We start from the raw sequence: 19,779 nt of genomic DNA, 5'->3' as shown, positions 1-19,779 counted from the left end.
AGTGGCGCCCATGCCATCCTCCTTGGCTAGAGGTTGTTGCTTTACCATTACAAAAAGGAGAATAAAAATAAAATTAAAAATAAAAATCACCAATAATATTGTTTAAAAAAGGAAGAGCATTAAATTGGCGATACCGTCTCTCGTATGATTATCCCTCCTACCTGTCCTCCTCCAACCTCCTGATGTCTCTCCCACTCGATCTCCATCATCACACATATTGCCGTCTTAATTCAACGAAGATGGAGGTGTGGTTGATGATTTGGAGCTATCTAGGGCTATAAATGACTGGATGTGAAACCAAGAACACTACAAGAAGTGGACAACATCCACGTCACTATGTCCTGTTTATTTTTATATTTTTAAAATATTTTATTTTATTTTATTTTTTATTTCTTTAAATTAATATATTTTTGATATTTTTAAATTATTTTGATACACTGATATCAAAAATAATTTTTAAAAAATAAAAAAAAATATTATTTTAATACATTCATGAATAAAAATCACTTTAAAAAGTAATTACAACCACACTCTTAAATTAGTTGTGTTTTTAATTGTATTTTAAAAAATAATAATTTGATAATTTTTTAATATTTTTTAATGTAATGATATTTTAGTGTATTTTTAAACTAAAAATATTTTAAAAAAATAAAATTCACAATAATATTAAAATTATTTTGATACGTTAATGAATATAAACTTTAATAGAAGCTTCGTAGGAAAGAGAGAAAATAAATAAGAGCATCATGGATGATCAAACCTTAAAAAAGTTTGAAAAATATTATTTTAATACTTTTAAAATAAATTTTTTTAAAAATAACCACTAAAATATTAATAAACATTATCTTAATTAATTAATTCAATTTACTATGCCCGACCTTCTAAAAAACTTTGAAAAATATGAATTTAATTTTGTGTGACACGCACCAATCACCATCACAGCCTCCTTTATAAAGTGCGTCTTCCTCTGCTTCTCTCTCTCTCCATCCAAAATATACACAAATTTCTCCCATTACTTTCCACACCCATAAAGTCACAACCAAGCCCTCAACTCAAGCATCTATATATCCAAAATCCCCCACTTGTTTCAATCCAAACCAACCCAACTCACTCTCCCTCTCCCTCTCGTCCTCTCTCTGTAAAACTAAGAACCCAGCTCTACAGTTGCACGATTTTTCGCCATTAAATTTAGGCAAGGATAGCTCCATTATGCAGCCCTTAATCACCCTTTCTCCAAGCTCTCCAAGCTTCAACTCCTACTCTTCAAACAAGCTAGCAGAGATTGCAGCAAGGGTCGTCCAAGAATTCACAAACGAATCAGAACAAGTAGAAGGCGCGAACAACAACATTTTCTCTTGGCAAGAACAAGGAGGAGAAGAGAAAAGCAACCACCCACAAAACGACAACGAGGAGGGGGAGGAGGAGGAGGATGACTTCGAGTTTGCAGTTCTAAGTAGGCCAGAACCACAATTCCCTCCGATTTCTGCTGATGATATCTTTTACAACGGCCAAATCAGACCCTTCTATCCCTTATTTAACACCAAGTTACTCTTAGACGACCAAGAATTCCTGCCCAGATCGAAAACTGCAACCAATAGTACCCAAGATGCCAAGAAACCAAATAGATTGCCCCTCAGGAAGCTCTTCTACGAGGACCGTGAAACCTTTTCGTGTTCTTCATCGGAAGCTGATGATATTGACAGCCTAGAGCCTGGAACTTACTGTGTGTGGACGCCAAAGAAGGAGGAGGGGTCTCCAGGGAGCTGCAAGAAGAGCAGCTCTACAGGGTCTAATTCAAAGAGATGGAAGTTCAAAGATTTTATTCACCGGAGTAATAGTGATGGTAAGGATACTTTTGTGTTCTTGATGCCTAATAACAAGAAGAGTGGCCTCCATCATCAGAGATTAGACAGCGATGACCAAGATGGGAATCATAATAAACAGGGCACAGAGAAAAGGAAAGAAGCGAAAGGAGCTGGAGGAGGTTTGTTTCAATTTCAAGAACATTATTACGTGAGGAGTAAAGAAGGTGATAAACGCCGCTCCTATTTGCCTTACAGGCCGGATTTGGTGGGGTTTCTGTCAAATGTTAATGGGGTGGGAAGGAATCTTCATCCATTTTGAGAGGTAGCGGATGATTAATATATTCTTATTTTTTTTGTTATTTTTCCTCTTAACAACAGATTTTGTGTGTATTAATTTTATTTTTGTTTTCGTAATAGGAATCATTTATAATTTCCAGGATGCATTTCAATTTCGTGTGCAGATAAAATAATTAAGCTGTCCTGATGGATGGTGTTGTATGTTTACAATAGTTTTTTAAAGTTAAAATATTTTTTAAAAATATTTTTGATCTTAAATAAAAAAATTAGCAAATCTTTGAAGTCAATAGGCTGGCTTGTGGAAATGGCACAACTCTTGAAGAATAAAAGGGTTGACTCGCATCTCCGATGTCAATTACTAGCTGATATATATATTAAAAAATAAAAAGAGGAGTGTCAATGTTCCTAGAAATTCTATAATAATTGCTCATTGATTGGTTGAGAAAACTATGTCTCACAGAGCAGGAAGGGTAGCCATTAGCAAATTCGGAACCGCCATTGATTTTGTGTTCTTGTACCCAACATTTGACCCTTGAGATCCATACCATCAAGATTTTGATTTTATTTTTCAATATTGTATGAAAAATCCACACGGTCTGAGCTGGTTGGCATGCTGTTTTCCTTTCTTCTGGTATAAATCCTCAAATCTTAATTCTACAAGGAAAAATCAACTGTATATTTCTTATCAAACTATATTAAAATATTTTTTTTATTTTAAATATTAGCATATTAAAACAATCCAAAAATATAAAAAAAATTTAAAGCAAATCAAACATTATATATATATATATATAACAAGTCAAATAGGGATATGATATAGTTAAAACTTTAGAGCTTTTTTATATTCAAAGCAAACTTTAATATCAAGCCTAGAAGATTTTAAAATTTAGATAGGAACATTAATCAAAGAATTTGAGCATGTGAAGAGCATATAAAGAGAATGTCCATCTATTAATCTTAAAAGACAATTTAACTGGTCAGATTTTAAATTTGTTTTTTAATAATCACGAATTCAAGTTTTTTTAGATTTATTGGAGACTTACATGATCGTTAACTTCAGGGTCCTTGAGATTAATCAAGGTTCGTGTAAGTTGGTTCGGATACCCATGTTAATTAAAAAAAATATCCATCTATTTTATAACCAAATTTATTCATGTAATTTTATTTATTTTCCTTGTGTAATTTTAATACACAAAAGTACAATGATTTTGATATAAAATGTTCTCAAATCTCATTCCAGATGTCAAGAATCCAACACGGCGGCTTGCAATTTCCAAACGCTGGGAATACAGATCAGCTGCCGTGACAGTGTCCTGTGAAAGGAAAGGAACCCAATACCTCATAGACAGCATAGCAGTGTTTTCTGTCCCCAGAACTGGGCCTCCCATTCCCATATGGTGCCGCCAGGAAACATTTCTTGGTCCTGGTCTCTGCCTTTTGTTCTATCGCTGTCGTCCCAGCGTCCATCCCACTGCAAAAGCTTCCAATAAGATCTAGGAAAATGTGTAAAGTGGAACGTAGAAATTTCCACCCTCTCTCCCTCCGGGTAAAGTGGCAGATTATGAAACCTGAAAATGCAAGTGCTTTGATAAAAAAAAACAGAGGATCCAATCAAACCCTAAACGGGAAATTAAGTGGGAAATTAACTGCTGGAAAATTTAAAATTACCTCAGATCAGATATAATAATTTTGGATTTTTAGGTTTCACGTCGATGAACAGAGACAGATGACCCAAAAACATGGAGAGGTGCGAGTGACCAATATTTCCTAGACGTCCCACCATAATTCACTCTATATACGTAAACAAGTAGAATGCTAGTTTAACGGGAGACATCTTGAATTTATTTTTTATTAGTTATAAGTTCGAGTTTTCTCAGTACCACTAGAAGTTTATATGATTGTTATTTTTATGACTCATAGGATTAGTCGAGATGCGTGTTGTTTCAGACATTCAAGTTAATAAAAAAAATTTCATTAGCATAAATCTTGAGGGATATAGCTCAATTAGTCAGGTATTGAATTTACTTTTCAGAAATCACTAGTTCGAGTGTTATAAACCTTAAAGGTTATTGGAGGTTTATCTGATCATTAACTTTAAGACCTCAGAAGATTAGTCGAAGTGCATATAAGCTAGCCCGAACACAACAATTACCTTAAAAAAAAAAAATCAGCATCATAAGAACAACAGTCACAAAAAGCTAAACAGAAAGTGATTGTGATGAGCTTTAATTTATACCGATGAGCTCTTCTACTAGCTCCATAAAGAATTCAAAGAGAATAACTGGCAGCTAGCGGTCTGATATCTGGCCTCGGCCTGTGCACAACCTCCCTTTTACTCCTTTTGGAGAATACGATGCCAAAGCATGTTCCTTGCTGGAATTCACAGGTATCTAATATTTATTGGATGCCGAACCAAATCAGAATTGAGACCTGCCATGACCTCCACACTGAAGAACCTCTTTACTCCTTTCCATTTTCAGCTTTTGTCTTCTTTCTTGATGTTTTTTTCAATCTCACATTATCTAAAATACGGACTGCAGACTTCTTGAAGGGGCAAAGACTCTGTCATATATACGAGAAATGAAAGAAAATTCTTGTTTTCACAACATAGAATTTAATTATTAGTTAAGACATAGTGTTGTTCGTGCATGTAGAGCTGCAAATCCTCTTCAATTATTCTCTTATTGTTTCAAGATTTTCATGCAAGTCTTTAGAAGGTTTGAATCGCTGTCCAAATCGTTTCTTTATGAATACAAGATCAGCCATGTCCCGAATATACAAGCTCGACAATCCTCCTAAATATTATTAATCACTGATCAATCTCGAGTCTACACTGCTCCTAAATTTGGCTTCGTTGTCGTTACTGCATCCATGGCTCACTGTTTCTTGTCTCTCGAACCTGTACCTGAGAGTGTAATGGATCTGGTCGACATTCTCTGGCTTATTATTTTTCTAGAAGAAAAAGAAATAGATGGAGGTAGCTAAAGTCCTTCGAGGTAATCATCAAGGTTGCCTTTTCTTTGGAATTTGTATAAAATTCCAAGGTCATCCCATTAATTAATGGTGTGTCTTGGGTCACTGTCTATATGGCAACTGTGCCATTGCCGATTGTGCTCCTTGCAATAATCTCTGCTTGACCTATCATTTCTTCAATGTGTTAATTTGTCTCAATCATCAAATTGTTACCATGTTAATTTTTTTTTCCCTTAAAATTTACTGAATTAAGGATCAATATTAAATCCAATCGTTAATTATCACCCAATTACTTCGTTAAAGACATGAATAAATACTTTGCACAAAATTGAACTCACATATAATATGAATGATGTGCTTACACATTATAAAAAAAAAAAAAAACAAATTATTTCACTCAAGTTCTAAAATATTTTTATTCTCGGATATTTGTTTTTTGATTATTTTTTTTATTCACGTGGGGTGTTTGGGTCAGCTTGCGTGCACCTCGACTAATCTCCACGGGTTCTGAAGTAAACGACCATGTAAGCCTCCAGTGGTCATCAATATTAGCAATCACATGACTCGAACCTCAAACTACAGGGAAATCAAATCTCTTGATCTCAAATTTTTATTATTGGATCACCTATTAAATGCTTGTCTTTTAATTTATTTGTTATGCAGAGCGGGTGAGAAATTCGTAATAATAAATGGATGGCCATGTTCGCAAGGCACCATCAAAGCCCCACATTTTGATGGTGCCTTCCTCGGAAAATGGCAGGCCAAGTATTTTTTTTTTTTTTTTCCAAAGTCTTCCTCTCCCGTTTTAACTATTTGCAAGCACAAGTCTTTAGAGATTTGATATCCTAAGCCCTAGATAGCTCTGCTTTCACATGAATTGGAGTGGGAAAAGATAGGAAGCACCCTGCTCTCCTAAGCCCTAGATAGCTCTGCTTTCACATGAATTAACGACATACGAAAGCAAATTAAGAAGAATATTAGATGCTCGCGAGGAGTATTTGTTAAGCATGTGTAGAGAATATCAACACTATCTTTCCTTACAAGTGGGGCATGAAGTCAAGGCTATGTGTCTGTAAATGGATCAACACGCTAGAGGTTTGGAATGATCGATATGGATAACTCTACTGATCCATTAATTTTATGAATAGAGATTGATTAATAGTAAGTCATTGGTTTCATACCTTCATGGTTTGACAAGCATTTGTCTTGAATTGTAGTTTCTTTTATGTTGAAGTTGTACAATAATCAATTTAATTTAAAAATTTAAGTTATTAGAAAAAATTACAAGATATGATTTATATTATTCTCTACCATATTTTTTAAATAAAAGTCATATAAACTTGAAATTTACAAATACCAACATTACCTTGTACTTAACTTTTATTAAATAAATAAAGATGATGAGATTTGATCTCGTAACTGTTTAGTTATCAAGGATCTGATATCATATTAAAAAACTAATTCAACCCAAAAACTTAAATTATTAAATAAAATTCTAAGATATGATTTATATTATTCTCTAACACATCCTTTTAAGTGAAAGTTATTTGGACTTGAAATTTACAAAGATTCATACTACCTTGTATTTAATTTTTATCAAATAAATAGGGATAGTGAGATTTGAACTCGTGACTGCTTAGTCATTAAAGATATGATATCATGTTAAAAAATCAATAATCCAAAAACTTAAACTATTAGATAAAGTTTCAAAGCATGATTTATAATTATTTTATATCATATAGTCGGTACACAAATTCTATCGATTATGAAGAAAGGAGAAACTATAGTGAGTGATTCTCCATTGTAAAAGCGAGTCAAACTATTAGCAGCTAGGTCTAAATTATTAAGAAGCATGCATATATAGCAATTCTGAGAGAGAGTGAGTGCCCGAACTTATTGCATCCCCCTCTTGTTTAATTTTGTAGCGGCCATCAAGTATTACAAGGGTCATGAATCCCTTACAACTACCAAACAAAAGAAGAAAAAACCTAGAAAAGCAATCAATAATATTATGAGAAAAAGTGATCAATCCCGACATCAATTATACCTGAAAGGAACTCCGAGTATATGCACCGACAATGTGTCTTTAATCTCTAGAATAATCTCTGAACTTATTCGTTATGATTACAATTGTTACTGATTGGGTTTATTACTGTATTTTATTTTATTTTATTAAAAATAACAATTTGCAATTGTACTTTGCTACTAATATTAGTGTTGAGAAAGGAATATCAATGGTGATCCGAAAAGAAAGTCAAAATTAGTTCATTATTTATTTGCAGACAAAAATAAACTATAATCTACCTAAAAATTGCATAAGTATTGTAACCATAGTTTTCAGACCCGGCCCGATCCAAGGCCCAGGTTCCGGGTTTTGACCAGGTCACCGGGTCAGCCGGGTCAATTTTTTTAAAAAAAATCAAAACGACGTCATTTTAGTAAAAAAAAAAACTAAAAATCAACGGATTGCAACTGGATTTTTGACCGGGTCACACCTGATTTTTCCTTATCTTATTTTTTCTTTAACCCGGCCCGGTTCCATCCCCGGGTCCCGAGTCGACCCGCTAGGCCGGGTTTCAAAACTATGATTGTAACCTAACAAGATGTTGTATTATGAGAAAAAGATCCTAGTTCTCTAGTAATTCACATATTACCATATTAAAATTAATTTAAAAATATATTCTTAAGTTATATACAATTGCATGATATTAATGTTAGCCCAAAAGTCTTTAATCATTTGGGGATTATTTGTTTTGATGATAACATCATATTATTGTATTTAATATGTATGTCAAAGTATTATTGTTATAGGAATTATTTTATATCAAATTGAAGTTAGGGACTCATTGGATGCAAATATAACTGAAGATTCTCAAGCTTAATCTTTATCTAATCAAGTCTTTATATGATTTAATTTGACAACACAAAATGATTTTAATCATCCTAAAATATTTTATTGCCAAATTTCCATCAAAAAAATACTTTAAGTGCACAAAATTTACATAGTGAAAATCATCTCATGAAAAATTATTTCTTCATATATTTTGGTATTTTTATTAAAATGAAAAGCATGATACTTATTATGTGCTTCTATACTTTAAAATATCTTAATATATACTTATAGGAAAAAAATCGTATCACATTGGTTTCTACACTATTTATTTATTATTAGATAAGGCAACAAACTTGTAATTTTAAAAGAAGTATGCTCGATACTCTTTTTATTCTTTCAACAACTCCTTTTTTCTTAAAATATTGAATATGTCTGTTTTTGACAATGAAAAAACTACTTGGCAGAGTAAAACATTCTTCTCTTACTTATGGTTGTGAGTAATGAATGGTTTTGGTATTTTTTTATAATTATTTAATTGATTTTCATGTAAGATTTCTCTTACACTCCTACTATTTTATAATCTTACATACTTGATGCTTTGAATTTCTCTTATTCTTAAAAGCTTTCGTTCATCTTTGTATTCTCTTGAAAAACAAATCCTATATTGCATCAAATCAATTTCTCACCTTTATGAATTAGATTACATTCTATAAAGACTTGAGTTAATCTATTGTGATCTTCTCATCTTGTAAGGAGTGATCTTTCTCTTGTGAAAGATAAACTAACTATGAAAATGTAAGTGATACTTTAATCACTTAGGTATATCATTTAGAAGAGAGCTAAAAGGAGGTTTACAATCTTGAGCCTTGAAAAGATTGTGTATAAGGTTTTCTAATTTTTAGCCTCTAAAAAGATTGCGTGATATGTTTGATTCTTAGCCAGCAAAAGAATTTGGTTTAATCTTGAGCTCGAAAACAAATTGGGATATGTTTAATTCTTAGCCTGTAAAAAGATTGAGTTTAATTTTGAGTCCGTAAAAAATTATGTAATCAGTTTGGTTTTTACCGGTTATGTAGATCGTGCGTAATAGTGAATACTTTAATAGAAATTCAAGAAATGAAGTAAGTGATTGTATGAACTACTACAAAAATCAATTTGTTTATCTCTCTCTATCTCAATTTACTTGTGCATTTATTAATTATGAATTGTTTGTGATTGCTGAAATTGAAGAGAAAAATTACTTTTGAATATTGTTTGTGATTTTCAGTATTCTTCAACTAATTGAGGACTTATTTCTAAAATGTCATAATTTTAAATAAAGTCCTAATTCACCCCCACTCAGGCTTTTTAAGTCTTTCAATTAGAGACATGTATATTCTTCGCAAAAGAAACATAGAAGAAGTCATTCTAAAATTGGAGTCATTTGTGAAGCTTAGAAGATTACTTGGTGTTTGCACTCAAGAAGATCTTGTTTAAATAAGAATCTCATTGCTACACTAAATGCTTAAGAACATCGGTTTAAGAAATGGATTGTTAAGATATTAGTTGAAATACCAAGTTAGAATCCTTGATAAAAATAATAATAATAAAAATATTTGTGTTTAGAATCCTTGTTTAACTAGTTAATTAGAATCCTTATTAAACTAGTATTTAGAATCTTTATTGGATTATAATAGTTTGATATTATAATCTCTATATATATAAAGGCTTTGTATGTAGAATTTAATAGTTTTGACTATTAATGAATAAGAAAAAAGAGATTTAAAAAGAGATTCAAATAAAAGAATTATCTCTAAAGTCTTTTTTTAGGCCTTGTACAAACTTTTCGATAATTGAAAAAGAATGAGAAAGACCCTTTACTAATGGAGTTCCTCAAATTAGTAGTACTATGATCTTTAGAAACCTTTTGAATAGCTTATGAAATCAAGCACTAACAAATTATTTACAAATTTGATGAAGTTGATTACTCAAAATATTGGTTTTCTATGCTACGTCTTGGATTGATAAAGTGATAGCTCCAACATATATATTTGTCTAGCCTTGGTTGTTTATGAAAAAAAAATATTCTATGAGAACATGGGACAACTTAGATGCTCAAGTTAGTAGATATAGGTGAATAGAATAACATATAAGGAGAAGAAAAAAAGGTTACAAGATGTGTATTATATATATGCTGGATAGAACTTGTATAGCCTAACCTAGCTCTAGTTGGGAATGCTTTAGTTTTCATGTGGCTAGAATTTCTATGGCATGGTCTAGCACCTTCACATGATTGCTTATAGTTTGGCTATCTATAGCTATCTCTATATGGTCAAGGATATGATCTTAATTTTGCCTAGTGACCAGGTGTATCTATGCACCCAGATCTTAGATTTTCTCGATGAAAAACAAGACATATCATTGTTGGAGAAATGATGTGTTATTATTAGCTAGCCATGATAGATCGTTGGTTATTGTGTCATGCCATGATTGTTATGTCAAACATGTTATTGATGAAAATATTGGTGATGAGTAGTGTCATTGGTGTAAAAAAAATATTCTTACTCAATATAGAAAAGTTGTATGAATAAAAAAAATTATTTGCATGAAATGTTTGTGGCTGGCTCTTGCAAACCCAAAAAAAATATATAGAAAGGTGTGTTGATATAATATTGAACATACAGGGATAGGTATAGATGTTGGACTAAAATTCCAGTTATTTAGGTTGAAATTAAAATTTTAACCTTTTAGGTTGGCATGGCTAGAAAAATTCCGGTCATTTGGGCTAGGCCCAGATAACCCTTTTTTTCCAAAAGAAGAAATTATGCAATCATGGCATATGCTCCCTTTCATATGGTTTAGAAGTGTCCTTAATATCAGCTTTCATGAAGCCATTATATACTTGGTACAAGATCAAATTCTCATATTTTAGACTCAGTAATATCATTGGTGATGTTTCTTTCTTCCCTGTGGAGCTTTTCCCCTGCTATAACACTAAGGTCTAGTGGGTTGGGAATGGCCCTGCTAATTGGAAAGAAGAAAACATTGCTGAACTCTTACCAGGAAAAAAAAAAAAAAAAAAAGCACACCTAAAGTGCTCGGTTTGGTTGAATGTTCACCTTGATGGCATATTGCAGTTCATAAATGCTCAACTCATTTTAATATTTTAATAGAGTGTTTGATATTTTAAATTTTTTTAATATTAATATATTAAAATAATCTAAAAGTACTAAAAAAACTAATTTTAAATAAATTTTTTTTTTATCAAATAGTATTTTGACTGCAATGTGAAAGATTGCATGAGAAGCCTTTGAAACCAAAAATTAAAAAGGGAGTTGTAAGGGGGCCATGGTTTAATTTGTTTCCCTGTATTTTCAACAAATAGCTGACATATATGACTTTTTTTTAATATATAATTGATATACGTTCTTCTTTGAAGTTTGTATTGTAAAAAAAAAAAACCTCTTAGATAAAATTTTAAAATATAATTTATATTATTTTTTAATATAAATGAGTTTAGAACCTAACGTTGATAGGGATCCAAGACTAATTCTCCATTAATTTTTTATAAAATATTAAAAAAAAGTGTTTTTGAAGATTAATCATGTTCTCTAGATGTTGTTTTTGATTTCTTAGGTGAGGAGGAAGACGAAATTACCATTCTTGAGTTATGATTTTTTTGAAGAAATTCATAGGTAAATTGTTTGAATTTTGAAGGAGGAAGGTTATCGAAGGAATTACAAAGATAAATTTGAACCGTCGACAAGTGAAGGCATGGTTTGTGTCTTTTCAGGTCAAATAACGGTGAAGGAGAATTAATATTGTAATCATTAATTTTAAATCTTTAGTATATTAATAAATATTCCCTTAATTTCTCTTGATATAAAATAAAGCAATTGTTGACGCTAATATATATATATATAGGCCACGTGTTTGCTATTGTCTTGATAGCGTTTAATAATTGTTTTATTATCAAGTGGACAGATGGCATATTAGAAAGAAAAGAGATTTAGAGCCTTTTTATTATTATACTAGCTATTTTTTAAAATTTATTTTTGATATCAACATATCTAAACGATAAAAAATAATTTTAAATAAAAAATTAAGAATTTTAAAAATGCATAGTCCCCAAACGATTGATGTTTAAGATAGTTATAGTTATGATTTATTTAAGAATATAATAAATATTATTTTTCACTTGAAAATTACCATACTTTCAAATGGCAGTTATGGGTTCATAGGCTTTTGGTTGGATATGAACGCATGATAAAAGCTCTTCCTATTTAGCCTTGTTTGAGGATGCAGAATCCTTCTAGTGCTAGGTTATTTGTTCCTCGTATGGGATCAACTAAGGGTCATTGTCTTGATTAATGATTAAATGATCTTAAGAGTTTTTATTTAACGATCAATTTTCATGTGATACTTGCATAAAAATTTGTGAACATGGACTTAGAAATATTTGAACATGGAAATGGACTCACCTGGGAACTAATTTGCGTTAAACCAAGAGCTTCTAATTACAAGATTATACGGTCTCTGAGTAAAGAAGGCCAGCAGCTAGACCTGGAGAAAGAAGCCACCAAGCAGTCCAAAAACTGAGGGATTGGAATAATATATTAGTGATCTAAGAGAGATACAAGAAGTGCTCATTTTGGATTATTTTGTAGAGAAGGGTGTGAAACCATAAACAGATCTCAACTTTTCTGCAAAATGCATTTCTTTGGGATTTTATTGCCATAACTTTCACGATCCTTCAAGTATGCAAGAAATGCACTTGTGCAGGCTTAAACTGGGACATATTCTGGTTGCCTATCTCAACATTTATATCATACTGCTAATCAATCCCCAGATCTTAACTTTTCTGCAAAATGCATTTCTTTGGGGTTTTATTGCCATAACTTTTACAATCCTTCAAGTATGCAAGAAACGCACTCGTGCAAGCACGTAAACTGTGACATATTCTGGTTGATATACACTTGTGCAAGCACTTAAACTGTAAGAAGGACAGTTTTGGCAGGGTCTTGCCAGGGCCGAATAGATGCTTGTATGGCGTTGGCATGTGCTCCAATCAAGCAAAAACAGGACTTGGACCAGAAGAGTGTTGCAGGTTAGCAGCATATTCTCGAGCCCACAAGTCATAATGTATAATTTCCTCAAGAGAGGGTGAGACCACTAATTCTGCCTGGTGCTTATCACATGTTAGCTCCACAACCTTGAAAATGTCAAGATAGCTTATCCTGAAAGAAAAACAGATAAATTATTTGTTAGCTAGGAATTCAAAAACCAGGAGGTCACACTAGTACACATTATGGAGAAACAATGAAAAGTAAACAAACGGAACATAATGCTTCACAAAAATCTAAAGGCATCAACTGACATGTGCAGCTTCTTACAATCACCACTACAGTATTGATGACATTTTTATGACCCACACCACTATTTACCATGGAAATAAGCAAAACAATTGACTATTTTAGATTTTTGAACCTCCTGAAAACTTATAACCAGTAATCCGTGCTGTTGCAACTGTCATTATCATCAGCATATTTTAGATGAAAGGAAAACCAACATCAATACTTACTTTTCATCTATGAACATTTCTACAGCTTTCTCATTAGCAGCACTGAGGACTCCTGTCATGGTGCCTCCAGCTCGTCCAGCAGCATAAGCAAGATCCATAGATGGGTATTTTACATTGTCAGGAGCTTTAAAAGTTAGTGATCCAAGCCTGCATCATCAATTTAATTTAGAATTTTAAATAAACAATTAATAAAAGACTGAGCATTGGACATGTTGGTGCTTCTAGACCATTATCAAATTCCATTTTGCATCACTTTGGCTCAGCTAGAATGTAAAGTTATATAACTTTTGGTATCATGTCTGCAAAGAGACTGGGTCACAAAACACTTATTGTCAATGTCACCATGAAATAAATAACTTGCACCCATTACGATGGGAAGTTTCATATGCTGGATTGCTATCATATCCACACAAAAAAAAAAAAAAGAAGGGAAATGTTGAAGCACTAGTTTGAAAGGGAGAAAAGCTAGTTACTTGCAAAGATCTAGGCGAGGCCAAGTAATTTCAGAACAGTAAACTCTGTCTGGCCATGACATTGTGTAAAGGATAGGCAAGCGCATATCAGGCCACCCCAACTGTGCGAGAACAGATGAGTCCTGTAAAGAAACAAATGGCAATGCAAAGATTAGGAGAGAGCAAATTTGTACATGTCCAGTCTAGTCCAGAGTCCCTAAAGATTGAAAAGGGACAACTGAGCCACTACTGGAAAATGCAGAAAACTAGGGGAAGCCAGCCAACAGGATAAAAATTCAAAATTCCGACCTGTGTTTCAATCATTGAATGTATTATAGACTGTGGATGAATTACGATATCAATATTATCATAATCAGCTCCGAACAAATAGTGGGCTTCAATGACTTCTAAACCCTGTAGAAACAAATATAAATAATAACTGTAACCTTTTTATTCATATTCCAGAAACATTATCCATCCAAACGTAATTGGTGATTCCAATTCAGAATCAGTACGGTATTCCAAACAAACCTTGTTGAAAAGGGTAGCAGAGTCTACAGTAATCTTTTTACCCATATTCCAGTTGGGATGCTTCAAAGCATCAGCTACTTTAACTTCTTTCAATTTCTCAACAGGCCAATCCCTGAGATCACCAAGGAAACAAACCATTAGTTAAACCCAGTTTTGAATAAACAGTTTATGATGAAGCTGTGACATCCCAGAATCAGCTATTAAAAAGCGATAGATGATAGATGATACATATCAGTTGTTTGCTACACAAGAAACTTATTATCCAAACATGTTCTCTTATAGTATGAAATTTTAAGAACACATGGTACCTGTACAAGTTATATTAGTTAATGAGATGTCTGTGCTGAAAATATGATGATATCAATTTAAGATACCTTTGCATTTTCAGAGAAAATGGATGTGAAGATAGAGGCACAAGTAAATCGAGTTAAAGGTTCTCAAGCCCAAGAAAACAGGTCTTCAACACTCAGAACTTTTCAAATTACTGAACAAGTATATAGTTCTAAAACATAATTAATCAGAAATGACATCAAGGGGAAATACTTGATGCCCCATTTAGACTAAATTAAGATCTCACACCTGAAAGCCCCACCAGAAGCAGTTAAAATGATGCGCCGCAATGCACCCTCCGGCAGGCCTTGAATACACTGAAGAAAGGATATATATTTTAAGTTCTCTATTTAACAGAAATGGAATTCGTAACTATTGAGTAACAGAAAGATCAAAAATCATGAGAATGCTACAGATAAGAACTGGCAATTAGAGTTCAGTATATATTAGCAGAAGCATTTGAGATTTATATCTAAATAGATAAGCTTCAACTATCAGCATAGATATGATTTCATACCTGAAAAATGGCAGAATGTTCAGAATCAGCTGGAAGAATTTTCACGTTATATTTGTGAGCAAGAGGGAGAACAAAAGGACCCCCAGCAATTAATGTCTCTTTATTGGCCAAGCATATGTCTTTTCCAGCTTCTATTGCAGCAACCGTAGGCTAAAAGAGATTGAAAGAGAACCTATAGTTGGTTAGTAATAATTGACCCCTTAATACTGGTTAGTAATAATTGACCCCTTAATACTGAATTAAAATCCTCAACAAGTAACTTGATAATTCATAGAACAGGGAAAAAATGTCATTTACTCCAAAGTAGTGTAACATGCTGTCTTACAGAAATGTGGTATTAGCAAGGATGTTAGGGACTGGAAGTTTGAGTTTTCTTGGGCTAAGAGCAACCTGCATAAGACATATTTCGTGTCTGTTTTGTTAAGGCTTGCATGGAATGCTACTCTTTAAGGGATATAGAAGGAGCGCAATGACAGGATTCATGGCAAATGCAGTAACACCTATGAATTGCTTGTTAATTGAATTGCCCAAGTTGTCGGTTATAGGGTTCGTAATACTAGGATTCTGCAGAATATTGGTGTAAATTCTGAGTATCAATTCATAGGCAGTAATTGGTCCTTAATAGGCACCTAAAGTTGTATTGAGCTGTTACTTTTCATAAAAGTGATGTATTGGTTATGCCCTTTTAGTTGTTTTTTATTAATGAAAAACTTTCATTCATCAAAAAAGGTGAGAGAATGCACACTCAATAACCACTCATTTTTTTTTTACTATGGGTGGAGGATTTACACAATCATGACCACATCATATTGAAGTCAGACATCAGATTCTAACATTACATTATCCCTCTCATACGAAATCCTAGTCTGAGAAATATTTTAGATATGCTGGATTTCAAAAAGACTACTGGAGAATGATCAATCAGAATTGTGATTTCACCTTTAGACCTGCGCAACCTACTATTCCTGTAACTACACTGACAGCATCTGGATGACGAGCAACCTGAAAAGTCATTGTCAATTAATAACAAGAACAACTTCAGCAGGCATACAAACTGAAAAGAGAAGTGATGTTATTCTACCTCTACAACTCCTTGCTCCCCAGGAATAATCTCGGGCTTTTCCTCAACATCAGCCAGGGCCTCTTTGATTTCATCAACTAATGACTCGTTTCTAACAGCAATCAGTTGAGGTTTGAATGTCCTCACCTGTAAAACCCCAAAGAGAGAGGGGGGAGAGAGAGAGAGAGAGTTAATGAGACCATAATATGATTCATTTTCTTGAAGCTTTAAACCTAAAAGAAAACAGGTGAAGACAGCAGTTAAGATAATTATCCCAACCATCACTTCTAATACTCAAGTAAAGAATAGATTGGGAATCACACTGTTCAAAGCACATAATCTGATAATAAGGTATTGCAAGTTCTTTACAACATAAAACCTACTGATTACCTGATCTGCAAGAAGAGTAACATTTGACCCAGCTGCGAGTGCCACAACTTTGAATTTATCTGGATTCTCCGCTACAATGTCCAAAGTCTGCAAGATACACAAATGATCAAGCATGAAGGGCATCTGAGAAAGAAAACCAAGACAAAGCAGGCTAAAGAATGATAATTATTCTTGGTAAAGCAACTGAACTGACAAAAAGCGAGGCTACCCAACTCCAGTAAAGGCTATATTTATCCATAATTAGACTATCCTAAAGTGAAACTAAGAGTGACCCTCCCCACTTCTTTCAAAGAGAATGTTACCAAGCAGAACACATGTTAGAAAAACCTCCTATCCCATGAGCTTTTCAGCCTCAATGGCTCATTCTCTATCTAAGTATTCAAAATCAGCAGCCAATTAAGTAGAAACTCAAAGCATAAAAGTAATTTCAATAATTGGGACAGTTTTGTTTTTGGCCTAATTATATTGTTACCTGCGTTCCGATGGAACCAGTAGATCCAACAATTGATATAGGCTTAGGACCATCCCATGTCTTGCGTCCAGGTTCTGGACAGGCTCTTCCTGGCCAAGCTGGAGGTGGCTGATTCTGATTCTGAACTGAACACTGAATTCTTCTCCCCCCACAATCCTTCCTCTTCAAACTAAGCCCACCTGTGTTAAGCACCAGCAAGCACCAAAGTTTCAAACCTTTTCATTTCTACCACAAAAACAACGAAATTCGACTCTCAAGTCTTCCAAAAAATTATCCATTGTTAAACTGAGAGGTCACCCAAAAAGTTTTTTGCATACATAAAGCAAAAGGTTCATAATTGCCTCAAATGTTTCACCTTTTCTATGACACCCCAAAAGGTAAAATTATCCAACTTTCTTCTACACTACTTTCTAAGAAACTTTCTGCTCTTTTCTTGAAAACAAAACAGAAAACCCAGAGAAGCAAATTGACACCAAGAATTAAAGAGAGTGGAAAAGAAACCTTGAAGCTTAGGTAGGCGATTGGATTTAGTAGAATCCAAGAAAGAGATGGCCTTGATTTCAGCTGGAGATAGAATATTAAGTGCCATCTGGTCTTAGCTAGTTAATAACAGTACTATCTTCTAACTTTGTAGCTCAAAATCCAAAGGTATGAAGAGGCAAACAAGAGCAGAAAGAAAAATATAATCTTTTTTTTCTTTAACAAAATTATATGTGGGGTGTCAAAGATTACATGGCCAAAGACATAGCAATAATCTGCATGTGCCCCAAGAAAAACAGTACTAAGCAAGCACAGCTGAATTTAATGAAAGAAAGGTGTGGCTTTGTGAGTTGTGGGGTTTCCTTGTTTGTTTTCTGGTTGTTATTTTATAGATGAAAATGGGGGAGTGAGAAATTAGAGGATGAAGAGAGAAGTAGTGGGAGTTGAACATGAATGAGTGGGGGGAAAGGACGATAAAGGAATCAAATCATCTTGTGGAATTTACTTTGATTCATTGATGTCACAAAATCCTGTCCGGTCCTTCAGTAATGTTAGTAGTGCCACCGTTTATCTGTTTCCTCTGGGGTGAGAATTAAATAATTGAAAAAATCAAATTTTAAAAAAAATTAATTAAATTAATTAAAATTTTTAAAAAACAGACTGGTTCGGTTTTATAAGTTTAAAATAAAAAAACTGAACCAAATCCAAACTAGAAAAAAACCGAGTCAAACCAAAACATCAAGCCAAACCGAACCGGAATCGGTCGGTTTGAACCGGTTTTTGCTCTAAAATAACCGAACCAAAACTAGTCAGTTAGAACTGGTTTTATTTTTAAAAAAAATCAATTTGATTATTTTTTTATTAAAATCGAACCAAACCGAAAATAATCACAAAAATATTTCTTTTTATCCGGTTAGATTTAAAAAAATAAAAACAATAGCTTTTCAATATTTTAAAAATATTAATTCAAGTAAACCAAGCTAAATTAAAAAAATTTAATAACTTTAATTTGCACCATCATAAATTCGGTAAAAAAATAGCCCCATGCTCTCATAATTTTAACAAATATGGTAATATTATTTACTAAAATAAAACCAATATGGTAATTTTCAAACAATTATTGGTATTATATTAACTTTTAATAATACTACAAGTGGAATCTCCCATTTTTTATTCCTATATTATTGTTCTTATTCAAGTTCGAATGAAATTTTGTGAAGCAACTTTTATATATCAAGATCAAATTTATTACTTTAAAAATTAAAATATATTTTTTCCTCTAAGATTCACTAAAAAACATTCTTAAATACACTCATTGTCTGATTCGTATAATCATTGGTATTTTTTTTAATTAAAAACATTTTTTTTTATTTCTTAATGGTGCATTATTTTTGTTTATTTGGTGATTTTTATGCAAAGGTATCTTTAATTTGGTATTTGATGCTCATTATATTATTCATTTATTTTTATGTATTTGAAGAACAATTTCCTTGATGCATCCTATCTTTTGGACATTATATATGAGCTCCTATCATGCTATATAAAGATGCTAAAAATAAAATCTCTGTTTGGTATGTCAGGACAGCATGCATGTCCATGTGATGCAAGTGTGTTTTAGAAGAATAAGAAAAACCAACGACTCTCTTATAGCCTCGATCATGATTAATAAATTAGCTTTATTTTAATTAAATAATAAAAAAATCGGTAAAAATAATAAACAGACAAAAAATTATTTTTAAAAAATCATGATAACTTTGAAAAAAAACTTTTGGAAGCAAAAAATTAGATGAAAGGAACAAACACAAATAGCTCGAGTCATTCCGAGATACTATGATAAATATATAACTTAAGTAATAAGAGATAAATCAATCCAAGTCAACCTGCAAAACTTGTGGTCTAGATCATGAAATCAGGATAATCTGAAAGAAAGTTTTTGAAGAAAATTATATATATATCCCTTTATGGTTTTCTTCAAAAACTTTCTTTCAGATTATCCCGATTTCATGATCTAGACCACAACTTTCTTCAAAAAATGTCTAATGATGAAATCGAGAAAAAAAATAAGTAAAAAAAAGATGC

General features: G+C 32.6%; 2 protein-coding genes across 2 annotated transcripts; one reads left to right on the top strand and one right to left on the bottom strand.

The window, feature by feature from the left end:
• The first annotated feature begins 1,209 nt into the window (after positions 1-1,209).
• On the top strand, positions 1,210-2,124 carry LOC18103781 (uncharacterized). Its single transcript, XM_006376793.2, has one exon. The coding sequence runs from the start codon at positions 1,210-1,212 to the stop codon at positions 2,122-2,124; it is 915 nt and encodes a 304-aa protein (XP_006376855.1).
• A 10,462-nt stretch (positions 2,125-12,586) lies between these two features.
• On the bottom strand, positions 12,587-18,181 carry LOC7483502 (1-deoxy-D-xylulose 5-phosphate reductoisomerase, chloroplastic). Its single transcript, XM_024582821.2, has 12 exons — positions 17,722-18,181; positions 17,221-17,399; positions 16,749-16,835; positions 16,380-16,505; positions 16,238-16,300; positions 15,299-15,448; positions 15,031-15,098; positions 14,452-14,563; positions 14,230-14,334; positions 13,942-14,063; positions 13,469-13,615; positions 12,587-13,124 (listed from the first exon to the last, which is right to left on the bottom strand). Exons 1-12 carry the CDS (start codon positions 17,807-17,809, stop codon positions 12,956-12,958), a joined length of 1,416 nt encoding a protein of 471 aa, XP_024438589.2. The 5' UTR covers positions 17,810-18,181; the 3' UTR covers positions 12,587-12,955.
• Between the last annotated feature and the right edge of the window lie 1,598 nt (positions 18,182-19,779).

Source organism: Populus trichocarpa, chromosome 12, assembly GCF_000002775.5.
Source record: "Populus trichocarpa isolate Nisqually-1 chromosome 12, P.trichocarpa_v4.1, whole genome shotgun sequence".
NCBI lineage: Eukaryota > Viridiplantae > Streptophyta > Magnoliopsida > Malpighiales > Salicaceae > Populus > Populus trichocarpa.
The sequence above is the reverse complement of the archived record's forward strand: the minus strand, read 5'-3'. Positions and strand labels throughout refer to the sequence as shown.

What these genes read in the sequence shown, in the direction of transcription:
- LOC18103781 (XM_006376793.2), top strand. Translation starts at nt 1,210, where the DNA reads ATGCAGCCCTTAATCACCCTTTCTCCAAGCTCTCCAAGCTTCAACTCC.
- LOC7483502 (XM_024582821.2), bottom strand. Translation starts at nt 17,809, where the DNA reads ATGGCACTTAATATTCTATCTCCAGCTGAAATCAAGGCCATCTCTTTC. An exon ending in CTGGTTCCATCGGAACGCAG is followed by an intron (nt 16,836 to 17,220) that starts GTAACAATATAA and finishes TGTATCTTGCAG; the next exon opens with ACTTTGGACATTGTAGCGGA. An exon ending in ATTCAATGATTGAAACACAG is followed by an intron (nt 14,064 to 14,229) that starts GTCGGAATTTTG and finishes GTTTCTTTACAG; the next exon opens with GACTCATCTGTTCTCGCACA.